General features: G+C 40.3%; 2 protein-coding genes across 2 annotated transcripts; both read right to left on the minus strand.

Moving 5' to 3' along the window:
• Nucleotides 1-4876: 4876 nt before the first annotated feature.
• Nucleotides 4877-14051, minus strand: fbxo28 (F-box protein 28). Its single transcript, XM_046402284.1, has 5 exons — nt 13840-14051; nt 11719-11828; nt 10495-10633; nt 9422-9617; nt 4877-8048 (listed from the first exon to the last, which is right to left on the minus strand). The coding sequence occupies exons 1-5, from the start codon at nt 14017-14019 to the stop codon at nt 7543-7545; spliced, it is 1131 nt and encodes a 376-aa protein (XP_046258240.1). The 5' UTR covers nt 14020-14051; the 3' UTR covers nt 4877-7542.
• A 1987-nt stretch (nt 14052-16038) lies between these two features.
• Nucleotides 16039-26244, minus strand: polr1c (RNA polymerase I and III subunit C). The gene is made up of 9 exons (XM_046402523.1): nt 26092-26244; nt 24122-24193; nt 22278-22385; nt 20448-20580; nt 19573-19701; nt 19245-19397; nt 18176-18325; nt 17477-17593; nt 16039-16447 (listed from the first exon to the last, which is right to left on the minus strand). Exons 1-9 carry the CDS (start codon nt 26242-26244, stop codon nt 16329-16331), a joined length of 1134 nt encoding a protein of 377 aa, XP_046258479.1. The 3' UTR covers nt 16039-16328.
• Nucleotides 26245-27038: the final 794 nt, after the last annotated feature.

The raw sequence follows: 27038 nt of genomic DNA on the forward strand, positions 1-27038 counted from the left end.
CTGGGGCGTAGCTGTAGCTCAAAAGGTAGAGCAATCTCTGGGTTGTCAGTTCAGTTCCTGGCTCCTCATGTCCACAGATCACTGACCCCATCCCTAATCCTAAACTGCTCCAGATGGACAGGCCAGCCTTACATGGCAGCTCCGTCACCGTCGATGCATGAGTGTGTGTGTGAATGGCTGAATAAGAGCAAGTCCATTTGCAGTTCACTCTTGCCACACAGTAACTGCAACAGTGTCAGTCCTAAGTCCCCACTGACCTGCGTGAGGGTGATAAACAACAGCTCGAGAATATTCCTCACTGCCAACAACAGGCAACACGTTCAACAAAGGAGTATACTGTCCTTCAAATAAGGCCCAGAGGGATCTCATCAAGCCTAACTGGCACGACTGGGAGAGTGTAATCGTGTGGAAAGCAAAGTCAATTATCACCAAAGAAATTCAGTGTGATGCCCCAGTTACCGTTTGTACTCTTAAAGATACATTCTGTGTTATTTAAAGAGTCCCCAGAGATGCCGGTAAGTAGATTTTATCTCAATATTATAATCCGACAGGAGACTATGATCACACTTACATTTTAATACATATAAAGTAGGGCGGCACGGTGGTGCAGTGGTTAGCACTGTCGCCTCATAGCAAGAGGGTCCCAGGTTCGAATCCCGGTCTGGGCCCTTCTATGTGGAGTTTGCATGTTCTCCCTGTGCCTGCGTGGGTTTTCTCCGGGTTCTCCGGCTTCCTCCCACAATACCAAAAACATGCACATTAGGTTAACTGGCTACTCTAAATTGCCCCTAGGTGTGAGTGTGAGAGTGTGTGGTTGTTTGTCTTTGTGTGTTGGCCCTGCGATTGACTGGCGACCAGTCCAGGGTGAACCCCGCCTCCCGCCCGTAGTCAGCTGGGATAGGCTCCAGCTCCCCCGCGACCCTGACGGATAAGCGGTATAGAAAATGGATGGATGGCTGGACATATAAAGTAATCACAAATCAAAGGTTTATTAAAAGGAGAAATAATTCTACAGTGTAGCTCAATGCAAAAGTCAGAATCTAACTTTAAAAACTTTAAAGATGTGCATGTGGATTAGTAGTGTGGCACATAGCAACATCCCTGGTTTGATTCCAGGTGGGGAACTTTGTTGGATGTCATCCTCCTCCTCCCTGTTCATGGTTCAGAGGGGTTTCAGATATCTGGAGGTTTTTTTTTTTTCCAATGAGATGGACATTGTAACAAAAATTAGATTTACCCAATTCCCATTTTTTGAGATTTTTCCAAGCAAGAAGTGGACAATTGTTGCTATTGTAGTAAAGCCAAGAGAGGGTACAAACAAATTGATTACACATGTTAAAGCTTGGAGAAGAGCCGCTGCTCCTCCACATCGAAAAGAGCCAGTTGAGGTGCCTTGGGCATCTGTTTCGGATGCCCCCTGGACGCCTTCCTGGGGAGGTGTTCCAGACATTCCCCACCGGGAGGAGGCCCAGAGGAAGACCCAGGACACGCTGGAGGGTCTATGTCACTCGGCTGGCCTGGGAACGCCTTGGGGTCCAACCGGAAGAGCTGGAGGAAGGGTCTGGGGAGAGGGAAGTCTGGGCATCCCTGATCAAGCTGCTGCCCCCACGACCCGGTCCCGGATGAAGTGGAAGAAGATGGATGGATGGATGGATGGATGTTAAAGGTATAATATGCAGGATCTTCCTGTAAGAATAATGTATAAGCTCAGACAAAATAATCATATCGGTCATATCTTATGACCCACTAGAAGTGTGTGTGTGTTTGCAAAAATCCTGCCCTTGTCCTGGGCGCCAGTCATTCTGAAGAAAGACAACAAAGACATTGTTTAGTCTCATTCACAGGTGGTCAAACACAGACACTTTGATTTGATTTGATTTTTGGTTTGACAGCCTGGACTGCTTAATGATGCATCTACAAACAGCAACAGTGACAGTTGCAACATCTTATGCCTTTAAACAGATCAGGCTCCTTAAAATGCAGATGGGATTGTAGACAAAAGATGATTTTAAAAAAATTAAATTAATAACTGTTGGTGAATAAAGGATAATCTGTGTGTATTAAAAGAGATAGAGAAATTATGTTAAACTAAAGCATCACAATGAAACATTTATTTCTGCTATTTTAATTTATTCTCTTAATTTATTCTCTCACCTTTCTGGGTTGGGAACTGTTCACAATAAATCGATCAATCAATCTTTTCTTTTATTAAATGCATTTTACAGTTTGTGTGAAATGTTCGCACACCTCTGGCTGTAATTCTATGAATTATGCTGCTGTTCCTCTTATCTGAATGCAGTTGTTGTTGGAACATAAAAACAATGAAACATTTCCTGTTTTTTCAGCAGGAAGTTCAGGGTGCAAGAAAATAATAACAATGGATACAAGTTCTCCCTGCCTCTCACCCGTAGTCAGCTGGGATAGGCTCCAGCTCCCCCGCGACCCTGACGGATAAGCGGTATAGAAAATGGATGGATGGATGGATACAAGTTCTGTCACATCAACATGTAGCACTATCAAACCCCTCTGGTTCTCAAACTCTAGCCATCCTCGACCAGCTGTATGCAAGCTCTTTAAAGTTTGCTAATAAAACTTTCATTGTTACCGATATTCTAAAATCGCACAGGCTAAACTGTATTCTCTTTCTGTTGATGAAGAACTGACCGAAGCTTCACCATCTAATTTTACTTTCATTCACACTCAGTGTTATAAAAAGTAAACAAAAGTCATACTCGATCAAATCTTGTGCTTAAGTCACCCATAACAGTAATACGTAAGAGAAAGTCTTAAAGTCGCTGACAGTAAAAGTGCTTAGTATCAAAAGTGCAAGTAAATCATACATACAAATTTCCCTTCTGTAGGACTAATAAAATCCTATCTTATCTTATCTTATCTTATACACTATATAGACAAAACTAATGAGACCTGACCTTTACACCAACATGATCTTCTAAATACACAGACAGCTTTACAGCTATAACAGCCTCCACTCTTCTGGGAAGGCTTTCCATGAAATTTTGGAGTGTTTCTGTGGGATTTTTTTGCCCATTCATGCAGTAGAGCATTTGTGTGGTCAGGCAATGATGTTGGACAAAAAGGCCTGAATCACAATCTCCGTTTCAGTTCATCCCAAAGGTGTTGGATGGGGTTGAGGTCAGGGCTCTGTGTGGGCCAGTCAAGTTCTTCCACACCAAACTCATCCAGCCATGTCTTTATGGACTTTGCTTTGTGCACTGGGGCACAGTCATGCTGGAATAGAAAAAGGCCTTCCCCAAACTGTTGTCACAAAGTTGGAAGCATAGCATTGTCCAGAATGTCTTGGTATGCTGAAGCATTAAGTTCCCCCTTCACTGGGATGTAGGGGGAAGAGCCCAACCCCAGGAAAACAGCCCCATAAAGAGGTGTGTCTGGATACTTTTGTCTATATAGCATATATTTGCTTGCATACATGCACTGTATACCATTGAGCAACTGATTATCAACCTGATGATTTTTGGATCTGATAGTGATGTATTTTTGCAATTATCAGATTGTTTTCTGATTGCTGATCAAATAAATACATTTAAATGAATTTAAATATGCATTAATTTGACTCTGATATAGCAAGCAATCCGCAAAGATTGCTTTGCAGATTGAACATTATCATACTTGAGCAAATGTATATACTTTGAATGTGTAAACTGTACCATGTTTAACAAAAAGGGTGGTAGTGTTACAGCTATTTTTCAGATATTTTATCATGTAAAGGTGCATTATTTGGTTCTCAATCTACTTGTGTGTATTGAGCTCTGGTGATCAGATCTGTGCCTGTCTAGTGCTCACAGTGCATCAACCTCCAAGACTCAAAAAGAGCTTCATATCTGATTTTGATGAATTTTATCTAAACTGACTGCTGAATATGATAACAACATTGACATGGTACTTTCTAAATACTTTGCTATACCTCCAAAGTGGACTGCAGATGTTCGGATTGTACATCACTTTTGGATTTCATTCAGTGTTGTTTGATGACCAAACAACCTGGTTTAAAATTAGTCAAGAGACACTCCATTTGTGCAGACAGGTTTATAGCCAGATACACTTGGTCAGGTGTAGCTGGTGAATAATATTAACTTTTCAGTGATACAAATGATGGCATTGCACCTGTGAAAACTAAGTTAAAGGTGCAAGAGGTAATTCTGGAAAAAAATAGATCATTGTTGAGTCTCATTCCCCAAGCATCAAATATGGACCCTTTGGGAATGGGACTCAACACAAAGGGTCTGTATCGCAGACATAAGACCAAACCATAGGTCGATTCTAATATCTGTGAAAGCTGTGAATATAAAGAAATGAATAAAAAAATACTTAAATACTTATTATTTTTATCAAATTATAACTGATTTTTTTTTTTTTTTTTTTACAATTAGCAGTTAGCATGCTAACATGGTGAACATGGTAAATGACTGCTGTATTTATACCAGCATTTAATCTTCACCAGCCTCAGTGAAGCCCTAGCATGCTGAGGACTGTTTTGTTTTGATGGGTCTCTCATGAACAACTTTACAAAGATAAGTCACTGAAATACTGGTTTTCATATAGACAACAGGGCTGGGTGAGCCCCTTTGCTAAAACAAGTATGTGATAGAGACATCTGGGTAAAATGTTTAACAAGCTGTGATGAGGAACCTGCTCGTTGGGTAGCTGACTGAAGTTTATTCATTCGAGTTAATAGAAAACCTTTTTCTGTGAATAGTTCTCTTACTCTGGTGATCAAAACCAGTGATGTGAAGCTCAATGTGAGGTTGTTCTGTAAATAGTTTTCTAAGAAATAATTGATACAGAAATTTCTCAAAAAAAGGCTTGTAATGGGTGTAAGCAAACAGAGATATGTGAATAAGTTAAGTTGAGCTTTAATAGGTTTGATTTTTACATTTGTAACAGTAATGTGTGCAACAAAACCGTACAGTTAGCCCCAAGGTGGCTGACTCAAAAGATAGTTTTCTTGGTATACATACATGAAATAATTCACAATCTACACTTTAAAGTACATGAAGATTACAGTAATTTTTTCTAAACTGAGACGCAGTCTCAAATTAAGCCACTAGATTACATCTTCTTGTGTTTTTCTTCCCAGTGTCATTATAACACACGCTAGTGTTCACCAAGACGTGAACTGCCAAAGATTCTTTACCAAAGGTTCATGCCATGAGTGGTTCAGGTCATCCAAACAACAAAAAAGCTTCAAACAAAGAAAACAAAAGTGCTGCCACAATATGGGCTCACAGCTAACATAGCCTCACAAGGCAAAAGATGAGTTTGTACAGGAGCGGGGAAGAGTATCGCTGCACAGGGTTTTGAAACTACGCTTTCTAAAACAACAGCCGGGGCAAACTAATCTCACTTTGAGCAGTTATGTTGAGCACCGACTTTCACCGACTAACATTTCCAGCAACCCTCTACTGTCACTGCAAACCAGTCATATGCTCTGGTAGTTCCCCTACACCAACCACAACAGGCTGACTTTAAAATCCAATTTTTGGTGTCGCAGTGTTAGAATGTAAAATAGCAAAGTGTTAAAGTATTTTTTCCTTTTGGTGGTATCTATCCATGCAACTTCCCTTGTTTTGGGGCAGAGACAGAAGTCTCAGAGATAACTCTGAATAAGAAATAATCTGCATGGCACTAGCGATGAAGTGACACAATTAGTAACTGGCATGAACAGACCCTTTCCAATGGCATTACATATACAGTGTACTTAAAAAAAAAAAACGAATTCTACTTTGACTTTTAAGGACCATACAAGTGTTTTTCATGCATTTTTAACCATTTGCTACAACTATTAACCAGTGAAGCTGAGTGCCTGCGTCCAGCAGGTATGTGCTGGGAGTCTGTAACTGTCTGTAACTTGATCATGTCAACACTTAAACTTACATGATGACCTGACTCTAGAAACTAGAAACCTCAAGAAGGTACTGAGTGTCAAAATTTGTTCTTTTTTGTCCATGAAAATTTACTTAACTCCACCAACTGAGGACTGTGAGATGAAGCTGAAAGCAGAGCTCAGCCATGACAAAAAAAAAACCAGGAAGTCGATCTAGAGTTAAGGCTATTTTGTGAAAATGGAAAGGGGTTTAAGAAGAGTATAAATCAAGGTCTACTTATTAGCTTTTCCCAGAGCTTTCAACCACATCTCACTGTTTAGTAGACTGACTTAATTTTTGTCAGGCACAAGAACGGTTTTAACTAAAAGCTGTTGGTATAAAGTGAAGCTGGTATATTTCTCTGATGCTGACTGAGAGAAAAAGAGAAATCTGTTCCCAGGAACTTTTGCTATGTCTGAAAATCAAGTCATGACATGCTAGTTTCTGCAGTGACATGAATGGAACTCATTAACTGTCTAGAAAGCAGGAAGAACACATTCAAAAACAGCAGCACTTGGTTTAAGTGTCGACTGCTGTATGTTACTGCAGTAAATACATTGGAATATGAGTAACACTGGTATGATCCTCAAAGGACAAATACCAAACACTGTTTAGCTGTTAGAGAGCAGTTATTGAGTTTCTTTGTCCTCCTTAACGTCTCACTTACAGTAAGTCTTCGTGAAAAAAAAAGAGGCCTGAACACACGGTGCTTTCGGGCATGCCAGAGCTCAAACATCTGCTTTCACTGGCAGCCTTTTCAAAAAATGATGTTTATACACAGCAGAGCAGTGGGTGCCATTATCACTGCTGCAGTTTTCAGGATCAGAGGACAGCGATATCAATCAGTGGTTGCTGAGGCACAGTGGAAAGAAAAACTTCCTCACAAATAACTTCTACCTCCCTGTTGCTGGGGCAGGGAAGGTAAGAGTCAACTTCTTAATATCCCATCCTTCATTTTTATGGTGGGTCAAGAACTGATTAGACTGAACTGAACTGACCTGAGCAGCAATCTGGATAGACCAACCAGGCTACTGGCAAAGAATATAAATTACTTATTACTATTTCAATGATTTTTATTGCACTTAGCCGGAAGAAGTTCGGAAGAATCAACTGTGAATGAAACGAATGCTTGTGGACTTCCAAACATGTGAAAATGGAGATTACTGATAACATGCAGCATCAATTACGTTGTAATTTAGGGCCTGTCATGATTCATGTGTGTTTCTCAAGTAAAGATTTACATTTTGATTTTTAGTTTTGTTGTAGTTGTACTTTTTTTGCAAACATATGAGCCTCTGAGAAAAGGATCTACATCAAAGACCTGCACAGTCACTTTAATGTACCCTTCAATAAACAGTTTTCTTAGGAGCAAATGGCTAACCACCTCACTATATTCTGATTTAGTTAAGGGGCTAAGAATCTTTGTAAAGATAAGTGATATTCTAGATTTTTCTTGCTGTCAGCAAGTCCCTTGTACAGAGCAGAGAAAGAATACTGGTAATGCAAAGCATACAGGGACACTCCTGACTCATCTCAGACAGTACAGGTGATGCGTGATGTGGGGGGGCTGGGGATAAGGTGTGATCAGTACGACCAGAAACCAAAAACAAAACTTCAACTAAATGACACACTGAGTCTCTTATTTCTTGCTGCGCAGCCGTTTGGACTGTCGTGGAAGGTCTGAGCTCTTTCTGCTGCGTTTGAGTGATGACCCTCCCTCGCCCTCTGGCTCTCTGGGCAGAGAGGCCACGCTGCCACTTGTCAGCACAGCAGCAGACGTGCTGGCAACAGTGGAAGACACAGTAGCGCTGCTGGACGTGGAGGGGACAGCCGTGCTGGGCCTGGGTCCTCCCATAGCAGCGGCACTGCTGTCCATCAGTTCGCGGAGCTTGTGTTCCAGCTCGGCAAGGCGGGCGTTCTGCTCGGCGATTACCTGGGTCTGTTCCAGCAGCTTTTGCTCCTGGTCCTGCAGCTGCTTCTGCTGCTCCAGCTGCTTGACACGGATTTCCTGCATCTCCCTCCGCAGTACGGTCATCGACGCCCCGTTCACCTTCACCTGTTGCTGCACCTTGGTCATCTCAGAGCGTGACGGCGTGTTCTTGGCCAGCAGGGACATGGTGGTCAGGGAGGTAGATGGACCTGCCACTGAGGGAACAGGTCAGAGGGTAAGAAGTCTTCAAGATTTTACAGAGGATTTAAACAAGCAAACCTGCTCAACAAAAGTAAAATGCAGCAGGACTAGACGTTTTATTTTGGTTTAGAGCAAACCTGTAATTAATCATTTTTATTATTGATTAATCTATCAGATATTACTTTCACAATATTCCAAAAGTTTCATTAGAAGGTGAACCCCTTCAATTGTCTTTAAGGGTCCAACAATTCAAAATCCAAAAGATATTCAATGTGATATAATGATATAATACAGAGAAATGCACAAAACAGAATGTTAATCATTTCTGGTTGATAAATGACCATTTTGTGATCCTCTTCACTGGTGAATATCAGTCTATTCTCTACTGTGTACATGTGGATTTTGTGGATGTCTACAAGGGGACACAAACAGACAGAGGCTGTATCATATCCAGGTGTTCAAATTTCAAAGTGAACAGTGAAAAATGGTTTCTTTCACTTTGGCACTTTCCTCCTGTCTACTGAGGATCCTGTAGAGAAATTACAATCCCATTTTCAATTTAGTGTTCATTTCTAGGGCATTTTCTTAGCCATTTACAACCGCTTTACTTGTGATTTTCAAACGTCTCCTAACAGGTTAACTAGATCAACCTTAAATCGAGTTTTCACTGAATTTCATTCCCCTGGCAAGGAAGCCTGTTTGTTATTTGTTTTAATGTTTTGCCATAAAACAGGAAACAGGAAGCTGTTGTTACTCGACTGTATGTTGTCAAAACTACACCAGACTCGACATGCTTGAGGAGTCCAGGCCTGGGGATGTCTTCATACCAATAATGAGTCAGACATAACACCACACACTGACAACAAGAATCATGCCTTCTGTGACAAATGTCATTAACTTTACATTATGCCAGCCACATAGTGGACACAGAAAGTGACATTTAACTTGTACAAGAAAGTCCAATATTCCTGAAAACTATTATGAAACGGATGTTATACAACCTCCATAAATGCATCTTTGCATTAGTAACTCACTCATGTAGCTCCGCCTACTGGCAACAGGAAGTGAAGTCTAGGCCTGTACCAAAAATAATGTCTAGTTTCTGCCCGATGTGTTGCACCAGTCAACAAAAGCAGAAGTTTGTTTTTTTCATGTGTTTTAGCCTTTAATGCCAATTTCTTTTGTGAAATATGAACATAATCATCCAGTTCTGAATAGCTGATATCAAACTGTCTACATATACTTGTGACATCTTACAGAGAATCTTTTGACTATCCACATTTGACAGAGCTCAGCCATGACAATTTCAAATTTTCTATTTTCTTTCTTTTCCTATTAAATCGTGACTAATTTTTTATTACACACTGTTTGAAAACATGTCCATTACCTGGTGCAGAGCCAATGAGGCGGCCAGACAGGTCAGCCCCTGGCAGCTTCTTCTTCAATATGGGGACAATCTTCTCATCAAAGTACTCCATGGCCATGGAGGAGATATCTCTCAACTCCTGCAGGACCTCATGAGCTCGCTGGGGGGCTCGAGTGGAGTTCACGTAGCGCAGCACACGGTAAATCTCATCTATCACCTTATAGCACATGATCAGAACATCAAAAATGAGACAGGAAACAGGCTGAGTTCAGCTGACACAGAATCAGAGCACACAGCAGAGAATCAACATGTATATCAGTAGAGCTGATGTCAAGGCGTATTAATGTCTGGAAGACACAGCCCCTTCATGTCACTGTACGCAAACCCTAACGCAACACAACCTCAACCCGTGTTTGACACAAACATGTACATGGGTTTCTACATTAACTAATGGGTTTACTATGGAAAGCTGAAGCGAAACCTGAACTTCCAGGCACAAAGCCACGCTGATATTTGTAATAGGAAACGACCAAAATGTTTTTTGAGATCGATAATGATATTTGTGACGGATGCTGAATTGCAGTTAACATGAAAGTCTTGGTGTGAGAATTTAGAATAACCAGTGATGTAAAGTAACAAAGTACAATTCAGTCACGTACTATGCTTAAGTGCACTTTACTTGACGACTGAAATTTTCTAATACTTTATACTGCCACTTCCCTATGTTTTGGAGGCAAATATAGGGCGGTTGTGGCTTAAGAGGTAGAGCGGTCATCCACCAGTTGGAAGGTCATGGTTCAGTCACTGCAGCCTACATGTCAGACACTGAACTCCGAATGGCTCCTGATGGCTATTTCATCAGTGTGTGAGTGGTCATCGCTCCTGATGAGCAGCTGGTGCCTTGCATGGTATCCTCTGCCACCAGTAAACAAATGAGTGAGTGAATGGGTGAATGCTGGCTCATGTTGTAATGGGCTTTGAGTGGTCAGTCAGACTAGAAGAGCACTATGCAAGTACAACCTTCAAACACTGAACATCTACTCCACTACATTTATGTGCTAGCTCCTTTGAAGACTGCAAACTAGAAATCTAACCTTTCCAGGGATGAAGCAGCAGAGGTTGGAGTCGACATATTTCATGAAAGTCATGTTGAGCAGAGAGAGGCGGGTCTCCACAGCAGCCAGGATGTCAGCATGACGAGCCAGTGAATGGTTTCTCCTCTCTGACTCTCTCCTAGAGACAGTTCATGATCAAAAACACACAGGTAGAAAGAGGTTCCCTGGTTTTTAATACAGAACTTGACAATTGCCTGACATTAAAGCAATGTTAGACTGTGATATTGACCGAGGCAACGTTCAGTCAAGAAAACACGACTTAAGTAGTCAGAGTGCTTGGCTCGTTGTGATGAGCCTCCAGAGACACATGCAATCCACGCAGACTGTTGAATACATCTGGAAAATAAACTAGTAAGTGGTTGTTCATTTCTGCTGGAGGAGAATGAAGAGCTCAGAGGAGACACACCACCTTTCAGTGTGCAGTCAAGCAGAGACATTTCAGTGGTGTGTGATGAAACAGGTTGAGTAACGTTCAGGCATCTTTCAGGCATCAAGTAAATTTTCTTTGGGCTATTGTATTGGACTGTAAGAGCTTACAGTGTATGCTGTGAGCGTGACTTCTTCTTTCCTTTTTCTTCTTCTTCTTTTCTTGAGAAATTTATGTTAGACATGAGAATGAATTCCTTTAGTAATCTAATTATCATTTAATATGAAAAGAACTATATTAGAAAATATCATATGTATTTCAAATATTCTATATATACAAAAGTACAGTACAGAGTACAGTTTCTAACCACAACCACATGGCTTTTCTGACTGGACTGGAATAACACTGTAAATAATACAACATGAGTTAAACTAGAGGCACAGATGAGAAACTTGTACCAAAAGGAACTCTTTTGAATGCAATATTATGCTTTAATAGAGAAATTCATTAGCTATTTCAAGCCTGAACATAGCCTACAAGGCATGTCAAAACTGAGCAAAAAAGACCACGATTTAGACTGCTGTTCGTTATTGTGACTAAATAGGCCATGATATTACATATTGGCCAGATATATAAATTAATTTAAAAACAATTTTACACTGAGCAATACTGCAATATTGTCGTCAACTGAGAGGAGTCCAAAGACCCACAGTTGAAGACCAAGAGCGGATAAAGAGTGCAAGACACTAACTGGTCCATGTTATTCCACAGATTGTGGCTAAACCTCAACATCAGTGAGCATACTTTTCCTACATTGGTGCAGGTAGGATACTGACCTGGGCAGCTGGGCTTTGACTTGCCTCTGGCACAGACTGTGATATCGCTCCACCTTCAGGAAGCCCTGATTCAGGACACGCTGGCAGATCATGTCCATGCGCTTGCACACCTGGAGAAGACAGACAGGAGAAAACAGGTGAACAACAGGTAATCTGTTTTAAAGTATAAATAGGTACATACTGCATTCCCTCAAACAGCAATTGAGGTCTTTATTCATCTCAACTATAAGGGCACCAGGCCATTAGAGACAGATCTTTATTTGTGATTCCCTCTGTTTGATGTGTGTATTTGGACATAAGAAGCCTCTTTGTGACTGCATGCTGTTAATGCAACAAAATACAGTTTGGCTAGGACATTAACACACATATACCTGCAGCGACTGAAATGCCACACAAATATTTACAAGTAATCCAGAGCAACAAAGTAGTGAAAACAGCACATTTATATTGCTGAACTGATTAAAGTGATAGAAATGTACATTATGCTTACCAGCCATGCACAACTTGGAAATATATGTATGTATTTAAGAGAAAAAGGTGTTGCACTTCTGCTTCCAGCAACTGAGAACTTCATGATGAGCAACTGAAATTTAGCATACTTTTCAAGGCCACTTGAAAAGATGGAAAACACCGGCCCTCGTGAAGGACACACTGGAGCATTTCACAATGCGCATGTGCATTCATCGACTTACCGTGTTAGTTGCATTACTAACAGATAGACAATATGAGAAGTACTGGCCAGAAATCTAATTAAGTGCACACCAGATAAAATACTTCATGGAGGACAAATAATTAGACAATTGTGCACGTCTTCAAAAAACACATCAAGGTTTGTAATCAGATGCATTTTTTCCAACTCATTAGTCCATTACTAGTACATTACTACCAGTTGTAGGCCTAGGGGTAAATTACTGGAAAAAAAATGGACCTTTAAGGAACCAATGCTGATTTTCACTATTCACACATGGCTCCTTGCAATTTGAAGATCAGCTGCATGTGTGAAATGGGCTAAACACCCCCCAACACAAGTCATATATGTCGGGGCCAAAAAGTTGCACTTGAGTACACGCCAAAGACTGAAGTCAATGTCAACCAGCACATACTTCCTGTACCTGCAAAACCAGAAGATCAGGAGTATGACTATGGAAATACAAACCATTATGATAAAACAGTATTTGTCATTCACATTACTCCTGCTCACCACCGTAACAATTTCAGTTGGTCTTTGGTTGCTTCTTAACAGATGGCCATGTCACAGTGAAAATACTTGTGTACGGGATTGATCAGTGAAAAATGAGAAGAGGCTTCAGCGCGTGCCCTCTTGACTTTACTCCCTTGCTTGCTTTCCTCATTTACAGTTATCCTTTAATGCTTCTCATGACTTGCTTAGCTGAACAGCCAATCAGACACAGACCCTTGCCGCCAGTGTATCCATTGGCCAACGGCAGCCTTTGGCTAGGTGTGTCAGGGCCCTCTGTCTGAAGACATTTTAAAGGCAGTTAGGGGAGGGCTTTTGCATGTTTTACCTAGAGGTATGATTTTCTCTTAATCCACTCATAAAAAAACATGGACTACATGCAAGGTAGAGAGGCTGACAAAAACAAAAAAAGGAGCACAACTACTGCAACTAAATCCATATGATCTTGTATGAAGTCTTGTCAAAACCTCCATATTATGCATCTTACATTGGCACAATTAAGGTAAGGGAGTGTTGAAAGAGCTGCAGTGAAAAGCAGAGCCAGTGTGCAAAATGGTTAATGAGCGAACAACAAATTACATATCCACGAGGGATAGGAAATGTCTGAAGAGCAGGGAATAACTACAGAGGAGTAAAATACACCCAGGTCCATCCTTGCTCCTGTAGACATTTCATCTTTTTCGTGTTCGTGGTGTGTCGTGAAACGTTACTCCAGTCACTGCTTAGCTAGGTGGTCCCGCTAATTAGGTAACAACACAATAAGCACTGCGGCCCGCGGCTGCACAGAATTTTAACACCGGCTTTAAATACTGTATGCATTTTTTTTTTCTCTGAAGATTTAAGAAAACTAGTATCCAAAGCATTGCATATGGCTAGCATTAGCTTTGTTCCCTACCAAGTCGGATTGTTTTTGTTCTCCTTACCGAGCGCAGCAGGCTGATTTCATCGTAAGACAGAAAATTGAGAATAGTCTCAATGGCCACAATGGGGAGTCCTAACAGCGGGTTGTTCTGGTCCGGCGGAGGGGTTGACTGTCTCGGTGACACCGCGTCTGAGTCCAATGACCCAACACATCCATCTACTCTGTCTACAACAGCCGCCATCTTGCTTTGCTAAGGAGGAGGCGGAAGTGACGTTTCAAACATAAACTAACGTGCCAGTTAGTATATAAAAAATGCAAACATATAGGGAAAAATCTTAAGAAGTACAATAAGATTTCACCCACGGGGCAGACATTAGGGAATTCACATTCAGATAATATAAATTGGCGCAAACCTTGGTGTTTCAACAATATTCACTTCGAAATCTTGCATAAAAGTTACCCATGTAGCTCAACCATTTCCAAAATTACTTGACATGTATGTATGTATGTTTTGTGAAGCTTAGTCAGTTATCCATCTGCTTTTATCAATGGCTCTCTCCACCTGTGTTGGAGATAATTGGAAAAGTTTGTTCATAACAGTCATCAACTAATGCCATAATAAACCTTAGTTAAATAACAAAACTTGCACTTGCAGTTAATACATTTTACATACACAAGTCAAGATTCTCTAAGATCGATCAAAAGTTCTATATATATATACTAATATATATATATATATATATATATATATGCATGGTATGTCATTATAATGACATTGTATAATTCAATTCAATTCAGTTTTATTTAGCACCAATTCACAGCAAAACTTATCTCATGACACCTTCCAATTAGAGCAGGTCTAGACCAAACTCTTTGATTCAATTTTGTAATACAGAGAACCCAACATTCCAACATGAGCAAGCACTTGGTAACAGTGGTGAGGAAAAACTGCCTTTTAGAAGGCAGAAACCTCAGAGCAGACCACATTTGCCTCGACTGGCTGTATTGTGTGTGTGTGTGTGTGTGTGTGTGTGTGAGAGAGAGAGAAGCAGCACACAAGCAGAGATGCATAGCAGCAGTAATAATAGAGATAGTAGATAATAATTGCTGACAGTAGATAATGATAATGATGAAGTATACAGAAAGTACTATGGTGATTATGATAGCAATAGTAGTAACAATAATAATGGTAGTAGCTGTACACAGTAGCAATAGAATTAAAATAAATTATAAAACTAAACAGTAGTAATCGCAGTAGATTTCAAGCAGGACTGCGACAGGAGGTCCATATGTATGTATGTTTTCATATGAGTCTTAGGATAAATGAATTTTATGAATGTCTGATTGTCTGATGTACATACATCAGCAGGAAAGAGATCTTGGACAGGTCCTTGTTCATCACACAAAAAGACAAACAACCATGCTTACATTCACAGCTATGAGCAACTTAAAAGTTACAAAATAATGTAAACTGCAGGTCTTTGGACTCTGTGTGTGTGTGTGTGTTTGGGGGGGTATTTCACCCACCCTCAAAGAAACTATGGTAAAATGCTTTTATATAAATATACAAGAAGGTTTTTTTACTTACTGTTTCTAACAAATACTTTAAAAGATTCTCACCATCAAGCCTCATTTGTTCATTTTGCAAATGTTCTTTTAGTTGAGATGTATGCCTCTTCCCCAGCATTCAGTGCATCATTGTGGAAACTGGATTCAATACCACATTGTAGAAATACTCTTTAAGAGTAAAATTAAAATTTTTATTTAAATACAAATACAAAATATTAGCATCAAAACATACTTAAAGTATCCAAAAGTAAAAGTACTCATTATGCAGAATGACATATATCAAAATTATATAGATTTTTCTGAGCACTGCAGCATTACATTTCTTAACAGTTTTGTGATTTTTGACCAACTACATTAACATTTCACAAACTTTTATTTCATGGTCATAACGCACAGAGTGAACCAATCCACTGTCTCTAATTTATGTCAAACATTTCTGTGACCCAGTTTCATATCAACCTACACTGATATATCTGTGATAAACTAATGTGAGCAGATATACCAAATGAGCTTTTAACCAAGTACAATATACTGTACATATACATCAAGTTTTAAATACATGATGAGTGGTGTTGTGTTGCCATAAATAAAATATATGACACGTAAAGACGACCTGGGCTGTATTGGTGGTGCCTTAATGTACGGGCACCTGACAGGAAGCAGGCAGCAGAAAAAGAGGCAGCCATGTAGATATTGTTATTGATGTTTTTTATCAAATTCCATCTTTATTTAAGGAAAACTGAGCTCCTCAACAACTCAAGAGCAGTACAGAATACACTAGAGTCAGCGGTATATACATACTTACAAGCAAGTCTACCAACCATGACAGATGTGCCTTCAGTTTAGGTTTCAGCAGTATAGCCAAGTTCCAAATGAGCCTTCCACTAAGAGCAAAGTATCAACAATAACAGGCTCTGACAGGCTGGGCATATTTCAATGTTGGATTTGTGGAAGTGGGTCTGAGCATGCTCAGTCATTACTTTACTTCAGGTCAGTAGAGTCCAGCTCATTGAGAAACTTCTGACATTTGGCCATGAGGACTTTGATAGCCTCTGTGACAAGGACATCAGGAGGCAGGATGCCAGTTGACTCCACAGTAACTGTATGAAAAAAAGAGATCCAATATCAACTGATATACAGTTAACTTAAATAATACAAACTGTTATATGGACAAACATTTATAGGGACAGTTCACGCACAATTTAGATGTACATCTTACCTATAGTGTTATTTATCCAACGAGATTGTATTGGTGTGAGTTGTAAAGTGTCGGAGATGTCAGCTGTAGAAATGTCTGCCTTCTCTTGAATATAATGGAACTAGATGGCACTTTCCTTCGGGTCAAAGCACCCAAAACGTAAATTTGAAAAAGTCAAGAGCCGTGCCTCTTCCCAGAAATCATGACCCAGTTACTTAAGTTAATTCACAGACCTTGTTGTGAGCAGCTTCATGTAGGAACTATTTTCTTTCCACATCACCATGCAGAAGAAAGCACACATCTACTCAATGGATCAGAGGCTAGGTAACTAAGCTAGCTAACGTTACAGCCCAGTCGAGGAGGACACCATTAAAGTCCATCAGTACATGTACATTTCCCTCTATGCTGTAGTACGGCATAGTTCGGGTTAATTGGTGAAACGGTTAAGCCATTACATTCAAGAGAAGGCAGACATCTCTACAGCCCGTATCTCCAAAACAATCTGAAGGATAATTAGCACTACAGGTAAGAGGAAAAACATGTATTTTGATTTCTCATCTTGGCGCCTGAGCAAGTGTAGAAATACAAGACAAGTCATTGTGGTTTTAGGAACATCAGCTGTTAGCGCTATTTCACAACCAACAACAACAGGGTTGCTGGCTGCCTGGTCTCCACAGACCTCCCTGGCAAACCAGTATCTTGCTGTTTCGAGGCATGGGTCTTTGTACAAATGAAACAAATGAAATGGAACATGTTAATTAGTGAGCAAATGTTTTTCTTCAGACAAGCTTTCTCTCTGATTTCAATCTTGCCAGATAGGAAACTAATTGTACTTTAGCTATTCCCTAAAGGTGCTGACCCTGACTTTCATAATTGTTTTCATTTACTGGGATTTGTTTTTTTAGTGTTGTTACAGGATATGTGAACGTACAGATGAAATGGTCTCGCAGTCTTCCGAGCTTCACCACATTTTTCAGGTCATCGTGTCGGAGGACTTCTCTGCTACATGTATCCAGGCGACTGTTCACCACTTTGGCAACCTTCTTCCCTGAGGTGAACAAAACAAGAAGACAAATGATGCCATCTACACACTGGAGGGACTTGGAGCAGACAGGACCCTGCAATCCTAACATCTGTCTAATCATGCTGGGGTACTGTTGGGCTGTATACAACATCCCATCTGTTATATTAAAAGGAACAACTTGTAAAATTTGGCCAGAATTCATAGGTAACTCAAACCATCAGAGTAACCAACTACTACTCAGTACACCGTCTGCTGCAAAACCTTTGGTTGTAGCTATAGCTTTCATTAGCCCAGTTGGCCATGGAGCTGACTGTAGTGTGTTTTATGAAAAATTAACAAGGCGTTAAAACTAAAAAAGAGAAACTTGGATTCAGACAGGGTCTTTTTTCTATTTTTTAGAAGATAAGTGAAAGAATATTTATTTTCTTGACATTTTGTAAGTTGTTTTATTTACTTATTAGTCTAAACACTAAGAGAGCTTCATGAACTCGCAGAACATCTCCCAGATGAAGCTGCCCTCAGATTAACGGTCCATGTATTCACCTTTTTTCTTCATACCCTCTGTAGAGTTGCTTCCTACTTGATTTCAGAATAGAGCTTTCTTACCATTGACATGTTCCAGGTCTATAACTCCTCGAGAGAAGCAGCGTTTTAAGCGTTCTGCCTTCTCTCCTTCTACTGGCTCCAGCAGGGTGATCTCTGGGAGGAGGCGATAGCTGGCTGTGGCCACTGGAGAAAACTTGGCATGGTCCTTACCTAAACAGAGACCACATGTCAATATCAGGGAGCAGAAAATACTGACTAGAAAATATTAAGGTGTCTGCATTGTCAACATGATCAAAATGCATGTACGGTACTATGTATGTAAGATGTATATGGCCTATGAATGAGTACAGTTTCCCATGGAGATCTTTCAGATGTTTCACTAAAGAAACATTAAGGTCAGTTTTCCAGATTCATGATTTGATTCAATTTTAATATTGTTTTTCAGCAGCGATGACAAAGCCAACATTAAACTATGGAGTCTTGATTTGCAAAGATCGAGACGCTGCTTACTTCCATTGCTGACAGAAGTCTGGTCAAATGTACACTGATTTTAAGTGCATGTAACTGCAAACTTAAAGTACTTTCACCTCCAAACTGTACTGAGCTGAAGTACTTCTGTGCATGTATTTACTGTAAACTTGTTGAGTTGTCACATTAAACAGCTCATTGTTTATCACTTCATGTTCCTCTGAACAGAAACTCTCAGTTGTACTAGCTATTAGCTATTAGCTCTGTTAGCTGTTAGCTCCCTTAGTAAAACATACTGCAGGACTCTGCTGCTAACGGCTAGCAGCTAACTAGCTCTGCTCCCGCTGATTTCAGTATGGATTTTCTGTGCACTCTTGGTAAAACAAGTGCAATATTTGCAAGCTCCTGAGAGTGAGCTGTTTGGAGTGCAGTGGTCTGCACTGTCGCCTCACAGCAAGAGGGTTCCAGGTTCGAATCCTGGTCTGGGCCCTTCTGTGCAGAGTTTGCATGTTCTCCCTATACCTTAGTGGGTTTTCTCCGGGTACTCCGGCTTCCTCCCACAGTCCCAAAGACATGCACATTTGGTTAACTGGCTACACTGATAATATATATATTCCTTTCCCATATGTGTATCCTCTACACTAAACTGGCTAGCTCTTACCAATTCCTTTGACACAGTGCATGACAATGTCCAGCTCCTGTCCTGGTCGTAACTGAGCTATCAGGATATCATCATGTACTGGTCCGATGCTGGAGTCTGCAAACACATCTGCCTGGTTCCCAATGGGGACCCATTTTATGTCCTTGGAGTAAACTGAGATGAGAGAGAACAGGCAAAGGGAGAAAAAATGTTCATATTATTGTTTGATCTTACCGAGGTATATTATACCATATATAGATTATCAGTGCAGGACTACTTTCAGCAATCAGTCATTTCATTTTTTGCAATACAAGTCATTTTTCATTCACTTGTGTCATCTGAAACCTACCCATGTGGTTCAGATACAGCTCTCGTGGGTCAGAGGAGTCTTTGCTGGCTCTGGGATTCTTGCTGCATTTAATCTTCAGCTGTAGTTGAATTGTGTCTATTTCTGAACCTTCTTCTTGTGCCTCTTCACCTAGAATAGAATGAAATAAAAAGCAAAGTAAGCATTAGAGGTGTAAAATATCGTTCCACAATGATCGACAATCCAACATCATCAAGGAAAGGCGAAAAATATTGATCCATATCACCATAACCTTTAAGATATGCATTTATTTTGAAATTCCCATAGGAAGTCTGCTTTAATGTTTTCATTTAACTGCACCTCCTTCCTCAACATTTACATAGTATATATACACAGTATGCTAACATTCATTTTCTGTCATTGCATTGTACTGTGGTGCATTTTTTTGTGGCATCTAGCTCCATTATATACAAGAGAAGGTAGATATCTTTATAGCTGATATCTCTAAAACTCTGCAACTCACACCAAAACAATCTAACTGGATAAACAGCACTACAGGTAAGAGGACAAATATGTATTTTTTGATTTTGGAGTGAACTGTCCCTTTAAGGCTGTCAAGGTTAAACAGACCAACAATAGATACAAGTTTCTGTATTCTCAGCGAACAAACATGACTACAGATTTAAAGTGAATTTTAGAGTTTTAAGCATTATAACTTAGTTACTTTACAATTTTGAAAGCTAAAGCTAAACAGATTCCTCAAAGGATTAGAGAGGATTCAGATTTGAGAAACAAATTTAGTACTGGATAATGACTGAACAAACTAAGAGCCAATGCCCTTGTTTAACACAGCAGAGTAAAATGGCAGCACTGTGGTTAACTGTAATGTGTGTGAGTGGTTCACTGAGTTGCTTTACCAGAATTCCTGTACTCAAACAGGCGAGGGTCAGCTTTGATGGGGATGAGGCCTAATCTGTGGGCGAGGACTTCATCCTGGACGATGGATGTGTTGTTATAGATGAACACTTTCTCTATAGCCATGGTAGGCACCTACACACACACAAAAAAAAATCATGCAAAGCTGTCACATCATATCTGTATGACATGAAAATCTTAAAGAGACTTAGAAACTGCCCAGATGCACAAAATTGAAATTGCCAGCATTTAGCAGGCTGTTATTGGTTGTTCCAAAGCGCAGCAAAGGCATAAGGCTTGTTTGGGATGAGTCAGATCTGAGCATAATCGATCACCGGCGATCGCCGCACAATACACGCCGCTTAGATTTCCCGACTTGCTCTGAAGTCACGCACGCATGGGCTAAGATAATTCCGCAAGATAGCCGTGGTTTTGAGCCAGGCGGCTGCAGATGCTCTACACCGACTTCAACACCCAGGGGATGATGGGAAACACCTCCATGTCGCTTGATATAAGAGCAGCTTGGTTTAGAAGTTAACTCAACAATATGTTTTATACATATTTTTCTTTTATGTTAAATTGGAGAAATTTTGATTTTGTTTGACTGCTTTTGAGGGTTTATTCTGTTAATAAAACACATATTGGGTGGCTGACGGTGACATTTAGTAGTCAGCAGTGGTAAAGGGAATAAATACATTCATATAATAATCTACATACAGTGTTTGAAGTGTTTGGAAACAGATAAACTTGTGGCAAGTGGGGCATGCGGACTAACATCTGTGCAGATGTCAGGAAATGGTTTTCATTATTGATTATCTGTCAGATATTTAGAGTTTTATTTAATTACTTATGTAATTTGAGAATAGGGTCTGCTCAGCTCATTCGCATACAGCAGTAATCTGATATGATTCTGATTTACATGAATTTGCGGTAAATGTAGTTTAACCATGAACTTTAAAGTCACAGATCGCCCATGCACTATATTAGTAGGCTAGGGACTGTGCACAAACTGATATGAGTCTGATACAACATTTTAATAAATCAGAATCAGATCTAACAGGATGTGGGTATTTCTATGACTTCCTGTACAAGAAACTGTGCAGACTGAAGGCTGCTGGAAACTGCCCGACTTGACCGGAGCTTTTTGTCTCCACCACCAGCTCTCGTCTGCATTTCCAGGCAAAGGCGCAGTTCAACTCAGACAAGCCCATAGACACGCAGGAGCAGAACAGCTCAAAGACAGTTCATTCCTCTTTATTTAGTCTGTTATTTAGCTAACTGCATTATCAGAGAGACTGAACATGCATACTGAACAGATCACATATCCTAAGAACAACTAAACTCTATTACGCAAAAGTATTACATTTCACATTGTGCTAACTCACACCCCCCCGATACAATGATATTCCTCTAACGTTACATTATTCCTCTCTCGAAATTTTCCAATAGGAAAATCAATGATCTCAAACATGACTTTTCCTGTCATTGTTTTATTGGGTGTGACGGACTCAGTAAACCTGAGACTGATCTGTTTAGCAGTAGAGCTCACTGGGAGATTTAGATAGGGGACAAGCTTTTGTTTGCCTTAATCTGCTCAAAGAATGTTAAATTCTCCTGGACTTTTCTCATTTCAGTGCGGGCGACTGTAATTAAAATTTTCAACACGTTCATGAAACATCGAATACACTTTATTTTAAAACAAACGTCAAAGAGCACACATTTTGTCAAGACGTGATGTTGATAAATATCCGTACACTGAGCTTTCTGGGAAAAAAAAAATCCCACACTGCTAATGACACGTATGACAAAACCTGACTGAATGGGTATCCTACCTCGGCAAGTAAGATCCTTCTGAAGGCATTGGCGATGGCTGCATCTATACCCACCATGTCGAACTCCATGCTGTTCTCATCCAGATGCACGACATCAATTCTGAAGTTCTGCAAACAGAGAGGAGATCTTCATTTAATAGGAGCTTGTGCGTTCACTGGCTCAAAACGGTCACAATTCTTTCAATTACGTTTCATTGAAAATAAACTGAAAGTAGTGAATTCATTATTTCTTGTTGGGCATAAAATCTAAAATGTTTGACAATTGTTAGCTTCTTACAGATACACTATATAGACAAAAGTCTTTAGACAGACCACCTTATGGGGCTGTTTTTCAGGGGTTGGGCTGGGTTCCTTGTCTATCTAGTGTATGTATATATGCATCTTTTATAGATTTTGAAGATATTTTACGTTACATATTTTGTAGATATTTTACAGATGTACAGTATATATGAAGCCCCTTCAGCTTTTCCTGGGGTTACTTTAGTGCTTTCTAACCCATAGCTTCTGTTTACCCTTGATGAAGACAGGTGCTGAATGTTTGGTTTTAGCTTAAGCACAAAGTGGGGAGGTAAAGGTAAAAGGTAATCTGGAAAGAATCACTCTGTGTCAGTCCTCTGGCTCCGCCTTGTTTAACAATGTCCTTGTGAAGATAGAAAATAAATGTTTGAACTTGGGTGGGTAGATTAACATTCTACAACCTGCCACAAAAGCCAGTCCGTTTTCCGATGTAAAGGTTGTGAATGCTGTTCTATATAAGATAAGATAAGATAGGCCTTTATTAGTCCCGCACTGGGGAAATTCACAGAGATTAAAGAGCAAAAAGAGAAATAAGCAAAACTGGAATTCTTTGATGTTAAGAACTTAGTCTGTTTGGTCATCCCAACAAAGGTAAATACATAATTTCCAAAAGTGAGTAGGGAATCAGAGGTTGTGCTCCAATTATCGGGATCACAGTGCTGACACTCCCTGGGAAAGCTTATTCCAGGGTTCTAGAAAGGAGGCTCCAACTGAGTGCAGAACATTAGATCTAGCAGAATCAATTCAAGGAGATGATAAAGTGCCCTCAAGGGTGCCCTTTCTGTGCACAAAGTGCTCAGCTGGGTGCCTTTAAAATAGAGAAATGTGATGCAGTGTCATATGAGCTGCTATAAATATTACAACATTAGCTGGTTTCTAAATGGTTAAATAGTTCCAAATGTAATCTTAACCAGCCTTCATCATGTACTGGTGTCCCATTGCATGCAGCTGGTGCTTTTTTTTTTAATCTTTTTTTTTTTCCACCCATGCATCTAAGGCAACCAGGGTTGTCTCTTGTCACCAATGTTGTTTGTGATTTTCTTGGACAGGATCTAAAAGCACAGTTGAGGTGAGGAAAGTGTCCAATCTGAGGACCTCAGAATTACTCTGTTTTTTGGCAGATGATGAGGTGGCAGTCGGATAATCAGCAGTAAGCGTGGGGGAGAGAGAGCTGAACCAGAAGACAAAGCTTTAGTTATACCAGTTGGCCAATGTCCCAAACCTCACCTAACATACACAAGTGGACAAAATGAGTGTCCTCTGGAGGCTAGCTGGGTTCAGCCTTAGAAACAGTGCCAGGAGCTCAGACAGCTGGAGGGAGCTCAGGAGAGTACATACATATCATATATCTCATCTGATCTGAGAACACCTCGTGATCCCACAGGACGAGCAGGAAAACTGTTTGGGAGAAGGACATCTGGACTACCTTACTTAGCTTGCAGAAATCACAACACGGCCATGAATAAGCAGCAGAAAATGGTTAGATGGATCTGAAAAATACTTGATTTACAGACAGATTCAACACACTTCACCCATCAGAAATGTACCTTTTGAAACTTCAGCATATCCCAAGCATCGTCATAGCCAGGGTAGTTTCCAGGGAAGTCTGTCGTGTGAACCTGAACAGCAACAAATAATCAATCTGTCAATAAAAAAACAACAACAACAACAACAAAAAACAATGTACACGACAAACATTCTGATCAAGGATGCTTTGATCAGGACTTTAGGGGATGATCGCAGATCAGTAGAAGCATTATCAGCCAATATCACAAATCAAAATGTTATTTCTTTACTTAATTATCATCTATAGCTGTTATTAGTGGCATAATAAAACACAATTAAAACGCTGGTGGAATAAATAACAGAGAAAGAAGTTTAAAGCGAAATGTTATCTGTAAACTGTAAATCAGAATGAACGAAAAAACTAAATCACAGAATTTAGTAAGACAGATTTAATTCAAGACTCTGTCTCAGTCTTTTCCCTGAGGTCTTAGTGTCTGTAACTCCAAACTAAAAGTACTTCCAAACTGTACTGAGTTGAAGTACTTCAGTGCATATATTTACCGTAAAGGTGGTCTGTTGTGTCGTCACATTAGACTGCAGTTCACTGTTTCATGCTTCATGCTCCTGTGAACAGACGCCCTCAGCCCTGCTGTAAGCTACTAGCTCTGTTAGCTCTTAGCTCCCTTAGCCAAACACACCACAGGCCTCAGCTAGCAGCTAACTAGCTCTCCTTCTGCTGATTTCAGTACAGTGAAACATATTGGCGAGGTCCTGCCAGTAAGCAGTTTGTCACTGAGGCGACAGGTGGACCGAATGACTGGTAAGCCAGTCAGTGACAGTAACCATCCTCTCAAAACATCCGTTATAATCACTGGTCGATCAATCGGAGATAAAGTATTCTCTAAGTTTTGGTACCCTTTGTAGAATATGTTGGGATGCAGTGTGTCTAAAAGGTAAACTTCATCATGTTTGCGTCTTTAAACACATAAACACAACACCACACGCTTCAGCTATCACCTGCTGAGCTTCTTATGCTATGCACGCACATTTTCTTTCACTATTAGCGTTATTCTGACAACATGCTCCTTGTATATGCGTTGTGCATACTAAAAAAAAAATCTTAAATAAAATGTTTCAAAAAATTCTGACAATGAGTACAATCTGGTTTATTGACAAAATTAGATTTGTGGTTTGTGCTCTCTTTGTTACTGAAGCGATGACAGTGTCGTGGCTATCTGACACACTACTGCATTGTATCCTCCTTGTGATAAACTAATAGTAAAGGCCGGTAACACCGGCTGGCTGTGGTTGTCTGATGGATACTGTGCCTTCTCTGTCCTCCCGTCCTTCATCAGACTGACACTCACTGTAACTTTGCTCTGCTATCACAACCTGTTTTCTGAGCACAGAGGAATGCACGTGATTATATTATATAAGAATGCTAACATAATGGTGGGTATGCCACGACAACACAGCTAAATTATAACTTAATAAACAAACATTCCGAACAGAGGTAACATTAGAAATGATGTAACAGAATGTGGTACTTTATGATTTTGAGCTCATTGTAAGGTGCTGAACTGTAGCACAGCATGTTCAGCCGAGACAGACATATTGTAGGAATATGAGAGTATTACTGCCCAGATCTTAAAACGATAAACTAATGATGATATTATTTAGTGACTGAGCAGAAGAGGCTCACGCAAAACTGCGACCCTCCTGCCTGAGCTGGTCCCTGTGACGTACGTCTATTACAATAACGCTAACATTACTGTCACATTCATGGTGTTTTTAAACATTACGTAAATGTTGTAACGAAGCGACATAAACCTGGCAGTCCTGTTGTTAGTTAGTCCATGTCTAACACAAACAGCGCGCGGCACTAAGTGCTCAGCTCTGTACACGCGCGGGGGCAGTCACGTGCGTATCCGTCCACCAGCTCAGGGGACTCGTGGAAGTCGTAGCTCACAGACGCTGTTGTCATGAAAGCATTGTTACAAAATAGACTTACATTCTTCACACCAAATTCGCCCAGTATTACTCGATTCCGAATTTCTTCCACGTTCTTCATGGTCGCCGCCATTTTGCCATGAACTCTGCTTTGCTCCGCCCACAACTTCCGCTCCAGTTTGTAACCGTGTCCCCGCTGGTTTATACCGCACATTTCAATTCAGAATGTTTTAGTCTATGTCCATACCGCATCATTAGTGCCTTTATTGTATTCATAGCTATTGCATTATGGCAGTGAATGTGTTTTTGCTGTATCACACTGTATCATCACAAAGCATTTACAGTGTTTGTACTGTCCATACTGCCTCACAGAGTATTTACTCTGCAACTGGGTATTGGATTTCCTCATAAAAAGAAACCAAATAACATAAGCATCACTGGAGTTCATCCTGGGAGGAAATCAACACATTTCCAGACTGGCTCACAGGGAACAACATACTGTTCAGTCCAACACCAGGGAGCTGATTGTTGATTTTGGACAAAAGAGGAAAAGACACACATTCCTTTCTACATCGGAGGAAAGCTAAATTCCCATGCCGTGCCATAGAAAACATCCTGACTGGTAATATCATAAACTGACGTGATCAAAGCTGCACAAAACATCACTGGTACCCATCATCAGCCATATTGATGAGGTGAGGTGCACAGAGCCCCAAGGACGCTAAAAGACAGCAGCCAACCCAATCACAGCCTGTTCAAATACTGTCTCTCTGGCGAGACGTACATAAGTATCTGCTGTCATACCACTGGACTACAGCAGCTTCTGTCCTAAGGCTGTGAGACTCATCCTTTACACTGAAGAAAATTAGTTTTCTTCAGTGGCATAAAGGGGCTCTAACTTCCATTTCATCGTGCAACCCTGTGGTGTAGAATGACATAAATGAACCACAAACCTTGAAAAAAAACCGCAACAAACTATAAAATTTCACTACTGGTTGCATTTTCAAG

This window comes from Scatophagus argus, chromosome 10, assembly GCF_020382885.2.
Source record: "Scatophagus argus isolate fScaArg1 chromosome 10, fScaArg1.pri, whole genome shotgun sequence".
In the NCBI taxonomy this organism is placed as follows: domain Eukaryota; kingdom Metazoa; phylum Chordata; class Actinopteri; family Scatophagidae; genus Scatophagus; species Scatophagus argus.

Excerpts from the sequence above, each read along its gene's own strand:
- polr1c (XM_046402523.1), bottom strand. The coding sequence starts at position 26,244 with ATGTGCGGTATAAACCAGCGGGGACACGGTTACAAACTGGAGCGGAAG. Across the intron at positions 22,386-24,121 it reads ATATGCTGAAGTTTCAAAAG|AACTTCAGAATTGATGTCGT; the intron begins GTACATTTCTGA and ends CTCTGTTTGCAG. Across the intron at positions 19,398-19,572 it reads GCTGTATCTGAACCACATGG|TTTACTCCAAGGACATAAAA; the intron begins GTAGGTTTCAGA and ends CTCTCATCTCAG.
- fbxo28 (XM_046402284.1), bottom strand. The coding sequence starts at position 14,019 with ATGGCGGCTGTTGTAGACAGAGTAGATGGATGTGTTGGGTCATTGGAC. Across the intron at positions 10,634-11,718 it reads GTCAAAGCCCAGCTGCCCAG|GAGAGAGTCAGAGAGGAGAA; the intron begins GTCAGTATCCTA and ends AACTGTCTCTAG. Across the intron at positions 8,049-9,421 it reads CCTCATTGGCTCTGCACCAG|TGGCAGGTCCATCTACCTCC; the intron begins GTAATGGACATG and ends CTGTTCCCTCAG.